At 38.4% G+C, this 13,372-nt stretch overlaps 2 protein-coding genes across 6 annotated transcripts in view; both read right to left on the reverse strand.

Moving 5' to 3' along the window:
- Nucleotides 1–10,976, reverse strand: part of LOC130922631 (integral membrane protein GPR155-like) — a 19,653-nt gene extending 8,677 nt beyond the window's left edge. Inside the window, exons 1-12 of the mRNA XM_057847520.1 lie at nucleotides 10,832–10,976; nucleotides 10,313–10,534; nucleotides 8,029–8,176; nucleotides 7,839–7,968; nucleotides 6,105–6,289; nucleotides 5,893–6,045; nucleotides 5,741–5,808; nucleotides 4,211–4,382; nucleotides 3,974–4,129; nucleotides 3,038–3,121; nucleotides 2,837–2,960; nucleotides 2,674–2,758 (exon numbers count right to left, since the gene is read on the reverse strand). Coding sequence (XP_057703503.1) covers nucleotides 2,674–2,758; nucleotides 2,837–2,960; nucleotides 3,038–3,121; nucleotides 3,974–4,129; nucleotides 4,211–4,382; nucleotides 5,741–5,808; nucleotides 5,893–6,045; nucleotides 6,105–6,289; nucleotides 7,839–7,968; nucleotides 8,029–8,176; nucleotides 10,313–10,491 — 1,484 coding nt within the window. The 5' untranslated portion in view covers nucleotides 10,492–10,534; nucleotides 10,832–10,976. The remainder of the gene's footprint in view (nucleotides 1–2,673; nucleotides 2,759–2,836; nucleotides 2,961–3,037; nucleotides 3,122–3,973; nucleotides 4,130–4,210; nucleotides 4,383–5,740; nucleotides 5,809–5,892; nucleotides 6,046–6,104; nucleotides 6,290–7,838; nucleotides 7,969–8,028; nucleotides 8,177–10,312; nucleotides 10,535–10,831) is intronic.
- A 469-nt stretch (nucleotides 10,977–11,445) lies between these two features.
- The window catches only part of wipf1b (WAS/WASL interacting protein family, member 1b), a 38,106-nt gene continuing 36,179 nt past the window's right edge, over nucleotides 11,446–13,372 (reverse strand). For 4 of the 5 annotated variants that reach the window (XM_057847523.1, XM_057847524.1, XM_057847525.1 and 1 more), the window contains one exon: nucleotides 11,448–12,603. In XM_057847523.1, the coding sequence (XP_057703506.1) occupies nucleotides 12,557–12,603 (47 nt within the window). In that variant the 3' untranslated portion in view covers nucleotides 11,448–12,556. Of the gene's footprint in view, nucleotides 12,604–13,372 lie in introns of all 5 variants that reach the window. The other variant, XM_057847521.1, reaches the window with a different exon arrangement.

Consider the following 13,372-nt stretch of genomic DNA (forward strand, 5'->3'; position numbering starts at 1 on the left):
AGCGATGGATGATACTACACACAGAGCGTATTATTAACAAATGTTAAAGTTGTATAATCATATAGCGAGAATAAGGAACGTCACTGACAAGCGCAGGCCCCCGCGAGTGGATAGTGAGGGGAATAGGATAGTGCGCCTACAGCTAACAAGACTCTTACATTGCATACCGCTTCAACATATTCAATAGTATTTTGTTTTCATTCATTTTAAATTAATATTCTGTCCGAACAAGCTTAACAGAGAATCCACACCGTGCCATAACACATCAAGCAGATGAATATGAACTTTTTCTCCGCAGTGACAAAAACAGCTGACTGGCCCCAGTAGGTAGGCTACATTAAAGTGCCTGTGACACGAAAAAGCATGTTTATTTCATAATACACGCGGTATTTTATGCCCCTGAATGATATGGACTGCTTGGATGTGTGTGGAAGCGATCGCTATATTTATTTAGTTTTTTGAATCCCGCGCCATGAAAATGAGTGACTTCCGGCTTCGGTCTTGCATTGAGGAGGAGGGCGCTGTGACGTGTACGGTAGAAGACGTTCTCTTCACTATACAGTGTACTGTTGTGTATGACGAAGGATTCAGCTGATTTTGCAGATTAATACTTTTATTTTTTGCATCACGCCAGCCAAACGGCTGCAGAAAAATCATTCTGTATGCGGGAGAGGCGTATGCGCCTTTTTGGAGTTTCAAAAGGTTCCCATTCACCGTGGATATTTACTGTGGGACCATTGGACTTACAAGGAAGTGAGTAAACATCTTGTTTTGTATTATGTCAAATACGAATACAGTGATTACAAAGTAAACACTATAAAATTCCTTTAAATAAAGGACTACTTACGTTTGATCATTGATAGGCATGTAAAAAGCTATCCTCATGCTCATTAGCAGTTAGCTGTTAGCGCGTTAGCTACACAACAACTCCAGCCACCCTCCTCCAGGGAACGAACTGTAAATTGCTCTCCGCCGGGCGGTTTGCCGATCCGCAAAGAAACTCGACAACCGGGTCGTCATGTCAAATAATCCAGGCTAGTTATGTGTGATTTTCCACTTCGAAGACTTTGAAACATCCCTCGGTTCGGGTTAGCATGTCGGCTAGCTGTCACTCCTTCTGGTCTGTTTACATTCTAAGAAGCCGGGGAAGGGAAATTACATATGTCCGATTTAGGTGTCATAAAATATCGTTCGGGAGGTGTGACAGTAAAGGTGAAGTCGACTGTTTTGACCATTATGGAGTAATTTTGCCATTTCGTCTTGAATAAATGGATTTTTATTATTTTATATTCCATTTAGCACAAGATTGTTATTTGTCATGACCATGCCATTTATTTAGCAATTGGGGAAAGTACTTGGGTAAAAAGAATATCCTGTAAAAATATTGAAGTAAAGAGACAGAAACAATGACATTTTGCCGCTCTCTTCGTCGCGTTTTCCTCATTGTGAATAGTTCCCCCTCGACGGGCTGACTGGTCCTTCTCAAGCCATTTATATAGCTATTGGGGAAAAATACTTGGATAAAAAGAATATCCTGTAAAAATATTGGGAGTAGAGAGACTGAAACAATGACATTTTGCGGCTCTCTTCGTCGCGTTTTCCTCGTTCTGAACAATTCCCCCTCAATGGGCTGAATAGTAAAACCGATGAGCCTAGTCTACCGCTGACGTCATCCACCTGTTGGGGACGCTAAAGCCCTATAATGGTAGGCGTGGCTAACCGGCAGATTAAAAGACTAATTTCTCGTCATCTGCGCTTTGCTAAATTGTTGTATATAGTCGAATCGTCTCAAAATATGATTCTAATTCACATAATAATGCCATTTAAGACTTTTTTTCTGGTGTCATATGCTTTAAGGAACAATGAAATTAACAGTTCACCTGCTGTGGCCTGAACGTAGTCTCACACTTTCCTCCTGGTGCGCATGGACTTGAATTGCGTGCCCGCTTGTGCAGCCCCTGTTTTTTCACCTCTTTTATCAACACCATCGTCGTTTTGGGGCTTTTTGAAGAAACTTCGGACACTCAGTTGCCTTGACATTTTTCAGAGTAAGGCCAACGACGTCATGCATCAAGAGAGACAATAGCTAATTAATATGCTCACTCGCCACCCTGTGGTCTGGGGTGTGAATTGCAACCGGTCAAAATGACGGATGGACTTCAGTTTTTTCCGTCACCGTTTTAAAAAATCGGTCAACGACGGAAAATATTCGGTTAACTCGACCCCTGATCCCGGTGGACCCGGTCATATGTCTTTTCCAGTTCCACAAAGCATACAGTGGGGAGAACAAGTATTTGATACACTGCCAATGGGAAAACCCATTGGCAGTGTATCAAATACTTTTTCTCCCCACTGTACGTAGAGTGGATGAGCATACTCCCAAACCCCCTCCAGGATTCCAGCAAGAGTAAAGAGCTGGTTCAATTCAATTCAAATCAATTCCATTGTTCCGCGACCAGGACGGATCCCGCATTGTTCCTCCTCAACCCAAGGTTCGACAATTGGCCGGACTTTCCTTTCCAGTGCCTTGGAGTAGACTTTCCCAGGGAGGCTGAGGAGTGTGATGCCAAACTTTACGTCTGTGTATATTATTTACAATCACTCACTGAGTGAGTGCTGCCAGTCCCTCCCAGTTGAAATTGGAATTCAATGGCAGTAAATAGGTAAACTCACCCCCAACCCAGAATCATGAAAACGGCTGGCCGCAGCCTGAGCAGATCGTCCCTGCTGGTTAGCGCCAAGCACAGCGGGATTAAACCTAAAAAAATCCAGTAGAGGAGAGAAGCGCTGGTTGGTACGCAGATTAACGGCAGCGCATAAAAGCGGAAACACTTGCCCGTCCAAATGTATGTGCTGTATAGCGAGCCGTAGAGCAGCACAAACGTCAGCATTTTGCCTGTCAGATTATCCTCTTGTCTGGCCAGAAAGTTCCATAGAATCATGCTTACACACACCAGGAACTAGAAGAAGAGCACAAACATGATCGTTTTTTTCAAAATGTGATTTTTTTTTTTTTTTTGTTATGTTCAAGACTGACCTGCGCTAAGAAGAGATTTAAGGCAAAAAGGTGGGGAAGACGCTTGAATTTCCCGCTAAGCAGCAGCACAGCAATGGTCCAAACCTGAGAGGACATTTGGAGCAACAAAAAATGTCAGTAGGTACATAAGTGCTACGTTTCTTGCTGTCACACAGCTTAATTTATAGTATTACGAGAAAAGATCCTGTCTTATTTTATCGTTGACACACTTTTTTTTTTTTATGACTGATCATTTGTTTTTTCAAGTCCAACTTTCCTCAAATCAGGAAGTCAAGTAAGGAATCTTTTTGGTTCAAATTCATGATAATATGACTTAAATCAACAATACTGTTTAATCAATACTAGATTACTTTAGTGAATTATTATGCAGCTAAAGGGATAGTAAACATATAAATAAAATGTTAAAAAAAAAAAACAACGTACAGTAATTCCAAAAATAACGAAAACAAACATTTTGAATAGAAATATATTAAGAATCAATTTCATGAGTAAATATAAAAAAAGTCAATGTTTTTAAATGAAAAAAAAAAAAAAAAAAAAACATCCCAAACTAAAGTATGTTAGACCAAATAAATAGGTTAACAAATTGAGTCTTTAAAAAAAGTGAAAAAGACAAATAAATCAGCACATAAACACATCAAAATTTTAAAATGAAAACATGATCCTTGAAAAATTCCTAAATGAGTCTATGGAAATATTGAGGCATGTGTGATGAAACATATATATTTATTTGCATTTTCAAAGTTATTGTAAGCCCATTTAAATTTTACAAACTGAACAGTTTGTAAAAAATCAGTTATCAGCAATTATTATAACCATTATTTAAAATTGCAACATTGATTCCTAAAGGTAGTTGAATACTTGATGAGACCTAAACTAAATATCAAATGTCTGCTTTGGTGGGGAAAAAAATGTAAATATCTGCTTTGTCCGTACCAGTGCTAATAGGCAAACGACGCTGATGTTGAAGCTGACGTTCTGAAGTTCGGCCACCAGAGGTGCGGGATCCATGAGTGGAATGGTCAGCAGCCATGCCGAGACATACATGATAGGCGCTGAAAGAAATGTGCTGATCACCATGCCCGACGTCACCTGAACACCACAAATTTTTTTTTTTTTGCTATCAGTGTACATAAAGAGTCTTTTTTACATGAAGTGCTGGGCTTGACTCACCACCTCCAGCTCCATGCCGTAGTGGCCGGCATAGATGGCCACACTGGGCGCTGTGGGGAAGACGCCGTAGAGGAAAGCGAAGTTGGACAAGCTGGTGTGGTTAGCGCTGGTGCTGTTGACGCCAACATCCAAAATGTCTATCATGTCTTTGCAGAACAGCGGCATCAACAGACTGAGGAGAAGCAAGTGAAGAGTTCCAATGCAAAATGAAAGCGTTATTCAATAAAATTTCGATTTTTTCCCCCAAATTAGCCGCTGAATTCTTTTATACTTGTTACTTGAAATACACTAAATAAATTCATTCATTCATTCATTTTCCATGCCGCTTTTTCCTCACGAGGGTCGCGGAGGTGCTGGAGCCTATCCCAGCCACCTATGGGCAGTAGGCAGGGGACACCCTGAACTGGTTGCCAGCCAATCGCAGGGCACAAGGAGACATACAACCAATCACGCACACACTCATACCTACGGACAATTTAGAGTGTTCAATCAGCCTACCATGCATGTTTTTGGGATGTGGGAAGAAACCCACGCAGGCACGGGGAGAACATGCAAACTCCACACAGGAAGGCCGAAGCCCGGGATTGAACCCTTGATCTCAGAACTGTGAGGCAGACGTGCTAACCACTCAGCCACTGTGCCGCCACACTAAATAAATAATAATTTAAAAAAACCAACGTTTTAAATAGGAACTGGAAATCCCCCCCCCCAAAAAAAACATTCCAGCCAATTCACAAAAATGTGAAAGTCTGCTTTTGTCTTTAACTGTTTTCTATGGTTCAGCATGTTTCCTTAAAATGCTAAACTAATGTGGAGCTCAATATGATCTTGGCACTGTAAATTTCGAACTTTATTACTGTTTATAATTACATTAAAAATTACATACCGCCAAAATGATTTTGTCATTTTTATGTGATTTAAAGATTAAATATAAAAATTAATATAACACAGGTAATATAAAATTTTTTATAGAGAAATTTAAACATGTTATTTAATATATACCGCAGATCTAGCTCGATAGCTAGATATGGCTATGGCATGTAATGTCTTCATTTATTCTTTTTTTACGCTAACATCAAGAAATAAATCTAATTACGAGGCTGTGACTATTTTCCATTTTGATTTAATTATTTTATATCATTTTTTAAATAACAAAAGATAATAAGCAATCAAATAATAGATAATAATAATCAAATAAATAGAACTAAATATGATATTACATCTGGAAATGTATGTTTGCAAATTCATATGTACAGTAATTTTGCTTCCCCATTTGATTTGATTTTATATTGGTGCTAGAAATGTGCATCTAATTGTGATTGTATTGCCAAAGTTAGTTAAAAGAAAACAAGCACGTGTAGGTGAACAGCTAATAAAAATTGACTATTAAAGGTGAATTCACTTCACAAAACATGGCAAACTTCTGGAAATTGAAAGAATTAACAGCATGAAAGCGCATCACAGTGCTGATGCTCTTTTTAATAGAGTTACTGATTGGGGTAAACATTTCCATAATCAGTTATCACTCACAGTTTGGCAGTGGTGAGGAGAATCAAGGCAACGCCAGCGTCTCGCGTCAACTTCCTCATCTGACCAACCTGCGACACAAACACAAAGCCCTTGCAGTTACGTCATCATAGTTAATTAACACATGCTTCACACGCAAATAAACATGACCCGACCATAGTCAGGCCCAGGTAGAACAGAGCGGCCCCTCCAAAGGAATTAGCCAAGCCGTCGATGAACTGGGACAGCACTTCGGGGATCTTCTGACCCAGAGCAAAGTGTGAGACAATTCCTACCACCACCATGAAAACGATAGGGTTCTTCAACACCTGCAGGAGCAAATTGAGGATCATTTGAGTATCTTTCACCTCTGACAGCGGCGCGGTACCTGCAGGGCGACAACTGCCAACACTCGGGCCGTGCTTCGCTCCGCCTGGTGGTCGGTCCGTCTCCTCCACCTCTGCACCTCGCATAAAGCAAAGCCGACCGGATTGAGGAGCATGAGTGACACGGGAGCCACCAGGTAGATGTACTGCAGGTATTCCGGGTACGTGCTCCGATACAAAGCATCCACTGGGAAAATACCACTCGTAAGTCAAAAATGGACTACTGTAATTAGTATTGGGTGATATATCGTATATCACTAAAACAATGGTAAATTAAGTATCAACATAAATGTTATTGTTATGATCATCAATTTGAATAATATACTCTCTCGTATCGTAAAAATTAACTGATTTAACTCTATAGTATAGAGCTTATACCGTATTTTTCAGACTATAAGTTGCAGTTTTTTTTCATAGTTTGGCTGGGGGTGCGACCTATACTCTGGAGCGACTTATGTGTGAAATTATTAACACATTATTATATCATTTCACATGTTATTTTGGTGTTTTGGAGTGACACTGATGGTTTGGTAACTTGTTAGCATGTTCTTTATGCTATAGTTATCTGAATAACTCTTAATAGCTATGTTACGTTAACATACCGGCCACGTTAACATTTCGTTGTTCATGCATCATGTAACATTATCATACTGTACACTTATTAAGCATGTTGTTCTTTATTGTATTTTTGTTTTAAGTTGCCTTTCAAGATGAAATATCAGTTCTATGTGTTGGATTTTATCAAGTAAATGTCCCCAAAAATGCGATTTATACTCCGGTGCGACTAACATGGTTTTTTTCCCCTCTTCATTGCACATTTTTGGGCTAGTGCGACTTATACCCAGGTGCGACTTATAGTCCGAAAAATATGGTACTTCTTAAATCAATAATGTGGAATGGCTACTACTCTCTAAACCGTCAAGGGTTTGTTAAATCACCAAATGTCATAAACATATAACATTTTAAAACAAACAATTCATGAAATTTAAGGAACTATAAGGTTGTATAGACACACGGTGACTATTACCACATTGGGTAAGAATTATCCACCTACAAATAAACCTGTACATATTAATAACTTTTACAAAAGGCCACAACAGGGCATGCTGGGAATTCCAGAACAGCAAACACACAAGCTGCATTCCCATCACCCTGAAGTGCCCTGTAACGTTGACTGCATACAGAACAGTTCAAAGGGAAGAATGCAAGTTGTAGGAAATAAGTCAATAACAGTTGTTCACTTCACCGGAGGTTTACAAGCAACATTCCCCAAAATGCACTGTGCTATCAGTGCGGAAATATATACATTTTATACTCCGCAACAGTACCGGAAAAAGAGGAAGAGGTACTGTAAACAGTACAGTACTGTAACATGTTTGGAACTTTTGTTAAAAGAAAAAAAAAAAAAAATAATAATTCGGCATCGGATTGGGACTCGTTATTCAGATTCTCGAAATCAGGTGACTTGCACTCGAACTTGGGTGCAAAAATATGCGATCGGGACATCCCTAGTCATTTTCCTACATTTTGTCTGGGGAAAAGGGAGCAAAGAACGTCACTAAAGCTTTTTGACAAGAAACAAGGTTTTTGCACTTCTGACACATCCAATACGTCATACTGTGGTGGCCAATAGTCAGTGAAATCCACATCGTTACTGTGATATAAAATAGCCCATACCCTTTTTCATTATTGCCCAGCACTAACTCCAGTATAAATGTGTTTGTGTGGGAACTCACCTATTGGATAACCCAAGGCAAAGTCGTTGCTCTGCGTGGCAAAGATGGCGTACAGTCCAGCTTTGCCGTATCTGTTTTCTGGACTGGCAACCATTAATGTGAGCACACACACTAACACGAATACAGCCACCTAGACACAAACAAATGTATACAATTTATCAATTGTTAGCATCAAGGATAATAAACTGACCTTGGCGATCAGGACGCTCCATAGGAAGGACCAGATCACGTCACCAAACTCTAGCAGCACCATGTTTTTGAACAGCAAAGCTGGGAGGGCAAATTTAGAGACAAAATTGCCCAGACCCTTGGCCTGGTTCTCAGTGATCACATCAGCCCTGTGGAGGGACAACAAACATTTGAATGACATGTTCGTGTCTTATAGTTCAAGGTTTTCTTTTTGGGTGCTAACTACAAATGAGATTCATTGACAAAGAGTTTCATATACTTAAGGAAACAAGTCAGGCCAAAAAAACACACAATTCCAATCTGGAATTTTTTCTATTTTTTATTTTTAAATAATTTCAAAATGTTGTTATTTAATTATTTTTTAATCCCCTAGTATTTTTTTAAATCATTTCTTTATTCTATACAGTAGATCACAGACTGGGCCAATATTTACTTAGTGTGTGAAAATCTAAATTCTGAGTCTTTGCCTCAAATGTCAAATGTTGTTTTATTTTTCATTTATCAAAATTGATTTCTCAATCATTAAATATTTAATTACCTAAAACTGCTTTTGAAATAACAGTGCAACAAGAAGCTATTACCATTCAATTCATTTCATTTGAGTGATGAAGGGAATTAGATGTATTATTTGCTTTTAGCAAAAACAAATACATAAGACTATTATGGCTGGCGAATAATACTTGTCATGCCAACCTTAATTTAATTCAGTGATATTTGTTGTTGCATTTTATTTTTGCAATAATTACACTACTTCAATACACTGCTATAGTTATTAAAATAACATGTACATTTAGCCATTTTTAAAAATGTCATTGTTTTTTTTTTTTTTTTGAAAATAAAAATTAAATCCACAATTATTTTGGTTTACTGATTCTCGTTACCATTTATCAATAAATTATGATAAAAATGTGCTCAATGCCTGCGAGCCTGATTATCAAACACCTACAATCAGGGGTTAATTTGTGCTGGATCCTGCTGGAACAAGATCCAGCACCTCTTGATTTTGGCCTCCCTGTGTTCCGGGACTTATTTGGGCAGATCCGGCACCTTTCGTGTATAGAAAATAATAATAATATTGTGGTGCGCTAGGACAGGAGTCACAGAGCCAAGCTGCGTTGTTTTATTGACATTGAAACATCACAAAATAACGTTTTAAGAAACGTTTGCGGGAAAACATTGTTTTACTTCCGGATTTTCCTTTAACTAAACCCTTCCCCCCGGGAAACACACAATTTGCCAACATTAGTTCCGCAGGTGAATTCTGGTAAAACTCGCTACAATATAAAAATGATTTAAAAAAATGTATAAAATAAAATAATATGTATAAATTCATTTACAGAACAAATCCCAAGAATTGCATGTTGTTTATAAAAATTGTATGTCATTTGAAAGAGTCTGAGATTTGTTGATGCACTGAAAAGCTGGATCAACAAATCACGCTCCGAACATTAAAAAAAAAAAAAAAAATTATGGAAATTTGCGGAATCTCGGGAGCAAGCAGCCAGGATCAAACGGTGTTTTGACATGCCAAAAAGACAGTTGCATTTATGGTCCTTTTTTAAAAAGAAGAAAATGGTTAAAAACGAATCAGTAAAGCAACAACCGGCGATGAGGGCAGCTGCAGCAATCATGCTAAGCCGGGGCAGGAGGCTGCTACCGTGGCAGCAGCTGGTCAGATTAAGCGCCACCCGGAGAGGGGGCCAGCTACAGCGCCAGCAGTCAGCCAGGTGGACCACCAACAGCCGTAACAGGCCAGTACTCTTATGGGAAATTCGGGTTTGGGCTGCACAATTTGTAAGGCAGTGGGAACTTTGGGGCCAGAGAAGACGAAAGGATGAAACTCGCCAAAAAATGGGTTTGTGTTATTTATTGTAATCTCTGATTTTTTTGTTTTTGTTTTACAAGTTAGACCTGTTGAGAAACTAATTGCTGACTGTGCACTGTAAGTCCCACCCGTGGTCTGTGAGCAATTGCCCGTGCTGTGCAGAATATAGCTTAAATAATTGTAAATTGTTGTCATAACATTTATACCATGGATATTATCTGACATTGAGGGTGGTAAGTCCCACAGCATGGCAAGTGGGCATTTCCGTGTTGTTTTCTGCACCATTTTCTGCGTATGGTCCGGGACCTGCGCCTGTCTTGTCATCCCTGCGCTGTCATATGTACTTTGCGTTCCGGCACCTTATGATTTACAAATTAAGCACTGCCTACAATCAATTTTGCTAGTGTCACTCGACCAAATTCATTAACTGTAAAAACATCAATTAAAATGTAAAACCCACCTGCCAGCCATGTATCCACACAGGATGATTCCAAAGCACTCGAGCAGTGCAGGAAACAGCTTGTCAATGGACATGTGAGGCCCAGCAGCAGCTCCACCAACACCACCGCCAGGGCTCGTCATGGAGCTGTGGGAGATATTCTTCCCGTGGATGAACACGTATCCGCCGGCTGTCTCCATAGTGACGGCCGGGGCTGATGTGGAGGGGAGATGAACACCTTGACTGGAGGAAGAAGGCAAACATAAAGGTGAACTTGTTTTAAGAAACGTTAGAGCTTCTAAATACAGTCTCACTTGACAGATTAACGAGACTCTATAACGTATGTTAAGGAATTAAACTTGTTATTTTTAATCAAATAATGGGAACTCTGTAAAAGGGGGGCTAGCCCGTTTTTACCCTCGTTAGCTACTGCATGCTAAAAACACCAGGGCACGTCCAAGCCCTGACGACATTCACGTTAATTCCACTTTATAGACTTTATAATACACACAAACAGCCCGTTTTGGTCATAATACTCACCTCTATTACTCAAATCATCATTTGTCCGATTAAATTTCTCGCCAGGCGTGCAGGTTCATTGCCTTTGGGAGAGAAGCGGTTGGAATTTCTGAATCTGACAGCTGGAAGTAACTGACAGGCAAGTGGGCCAATCAAACGTCAGAGGAGAATCCGCAACCCTCTGCGATTGGCTGGAGGACACAAAGGGCGCGGCGAAGGGGGTGGTGGATCCGATCATGTGATGTTTTCGATAGAAACTTTATATATATATTTCAAGTATTATCTGGATTATAATTTTCATTTCAACTTTATTTATTCAGAGGGATCAAATGCGAGCAAGTCGTCTTTCCAATGACATGCTCTTCTCTATTGCCTGAGGCATAGCACCAAATTGACTATCAATGTTATTCAATTTTATTTGTATAGCCCTATATCAAAGGGCTTTGCAGAGGCAATATGATACAAAGACAAAAACAGTAGATTAATTAAATAAAGTTGTAGTCCAAGTCCTGGGCATCCCTCATCCTTAGATCCTCCATGTCGGCAATGGAAAAACTCCAAAAACTCTTTGGAAAAAATGAGAAACCTTGGGGAGAACCACAATCAGGAGGGATCCACTCCCAGGACGGATAGACAAGATGCACCAGGACTGCTAATAGGAATAGCAGACGGAGCTAGTTTATAGAAATGCAATAGAGTTATCGTAGTAATAGTTAATAAAAATATTATTATAATAATAGTTATCATTATCAACTGTATTTGAAATGAACTATGATTTATGACATCAATTTATTAGAGGTTCTAATTTGAAAGTAAAATCATTTATGAAAAAAGTAAATAAAATACATAAATAAAAATCAGGATTTTCTCCTCGGGCCTGGGTACTAATCAGGTCCACTTTTGCTTCCTCTACCACACCCATGTCTATCACTGTCAATGCTGGTAATGAGTGAACTCTTTTGGATTGTTACACATGTTGCCAAAAATTTGTTTTAAAGAATTACACATCAGCCAAAGTAGAGTACAAACCTATCAGCTCCTTTTATTCCATTTGATTGTCTTTGACTCCACTCGTATTATTAATAAATGTTGTAAGACACACACACACAAAATAGAAACACGTAATACTGCACAGTTTCTGTAAGAACAACTTTACCACCTGCGTTAACCGAAAAGATACATATATATACACAGGACCTTCATCTTAGAACAAGGCATTTTTAACAAATGAAAATACATCAGTGCTGTTGTTGCAGCTGAGTGCAATGAGTGTGTGCTCTGGTGAAAATGAGAAAAAATAGTACCATTGAGAAACACACAAAAATAGGTAAATATACTGTATAGGCACGCGTGGCTGTGGGAAAAATTGGACATTGCATTTCCCCATTCACACACATTCTTCTTGATATTTAGAATGAATACTCCAGCAACCACAACAAGGCAATTAATATACCTTAAGGCACTAAGGGGGAATGAATCCCTGGCTTTCTCCATAAGGCACAAAACCTTAGACATTCGATCCTTAAAAACACAAACAACAAATGCCCTGAGGAAGCTGATTGACTGCGAGTGACATTCATTTTGTGCTATGAACCTCACACAAGTGTGGATTTTGTCAGGGATGATCAATTAAATTAAGGGGAAAGCAAGAGGAAAACTTGTGCTTGAGGAACACTAAAATTCAATATAGATGTTTTTTTTTCAATCTTTACACTGGTCTTTTGGTATGTGCTTTGCAGATCTTCTTCACCTGGGAATGGGAGGAGGAGCCCCTCTTTCCTTTTTACCTGAACCTGCAAAGAACACAAAAAAATGGTTTTTAAGTTTAACGATTCATCAGTTAAATTGATTACTGATGGATTTTTACTTTTTGATATATATGACGTAGTTTAATTTTAAAAAGATCAGAATATCGGCACCTCATTAGCACATATTCTCTGATTTTTCTAGTTCTCCATGGAAGTAGACTAATTATATTTGCATTTAACTGGTTGCCAGTGACAGCAAGACATTGTATTTGACATTTCAAAATGGTTTCAACATCTATTGCTGTCTATAACAAGTAATGAGTGAATATACAGAAAATAAGACATTTGTAAATATTTACTTTTACTTTGGAAAATAATGTTGCATTATTTTTACCATTTTTTCATGTTAGCATATTACTAACTAAAGCATAATCAATTTTTGCAGTCTTTGCATTTTCTGCAATGTCAACTGTTTTGAAGAAAGGGATAGAAATTGAGATGATTTATTGTTTCTATCGATTAGTCATAAAATTGGTTAAATAATCATCTTAATTGATTTTTAAAATAATAGTTGAATGCCAAATCTTTTAACAATTTAGTTGTATTTTAGCCAGGATAGAAATATAGTTTTGTTAGAAAACAGATATATTTTTTGAGAAAGTTGCCATCTTTAGAAAAAAAAAATGTGGTTGAAGGATGAATCTTTTTACAAGATATGTTTTTTCCCAGAATAATTCTAAAATAAAGTGATTAAAATACATTTGTTCACATATATTCAATCAATCGATTTATTGTGAACAATGTGAAATTTTTC

Source organism: Corythoichthys intestinalis, chromosome 10, assembly GCF_030265065.1.
Source record: "Corythoichthys intestinalis isolate RoL2023-P3 chromosome 10, ASM3026506v1, whole genome shotgun sequence".
Taxonomy (NCBI): Eukaryota; Metazoa; Chordata; class Actinopteri; order Syngnathiformes; family Syngnathidae; genus Corythoichthys; species Corythoichthys intestinalis.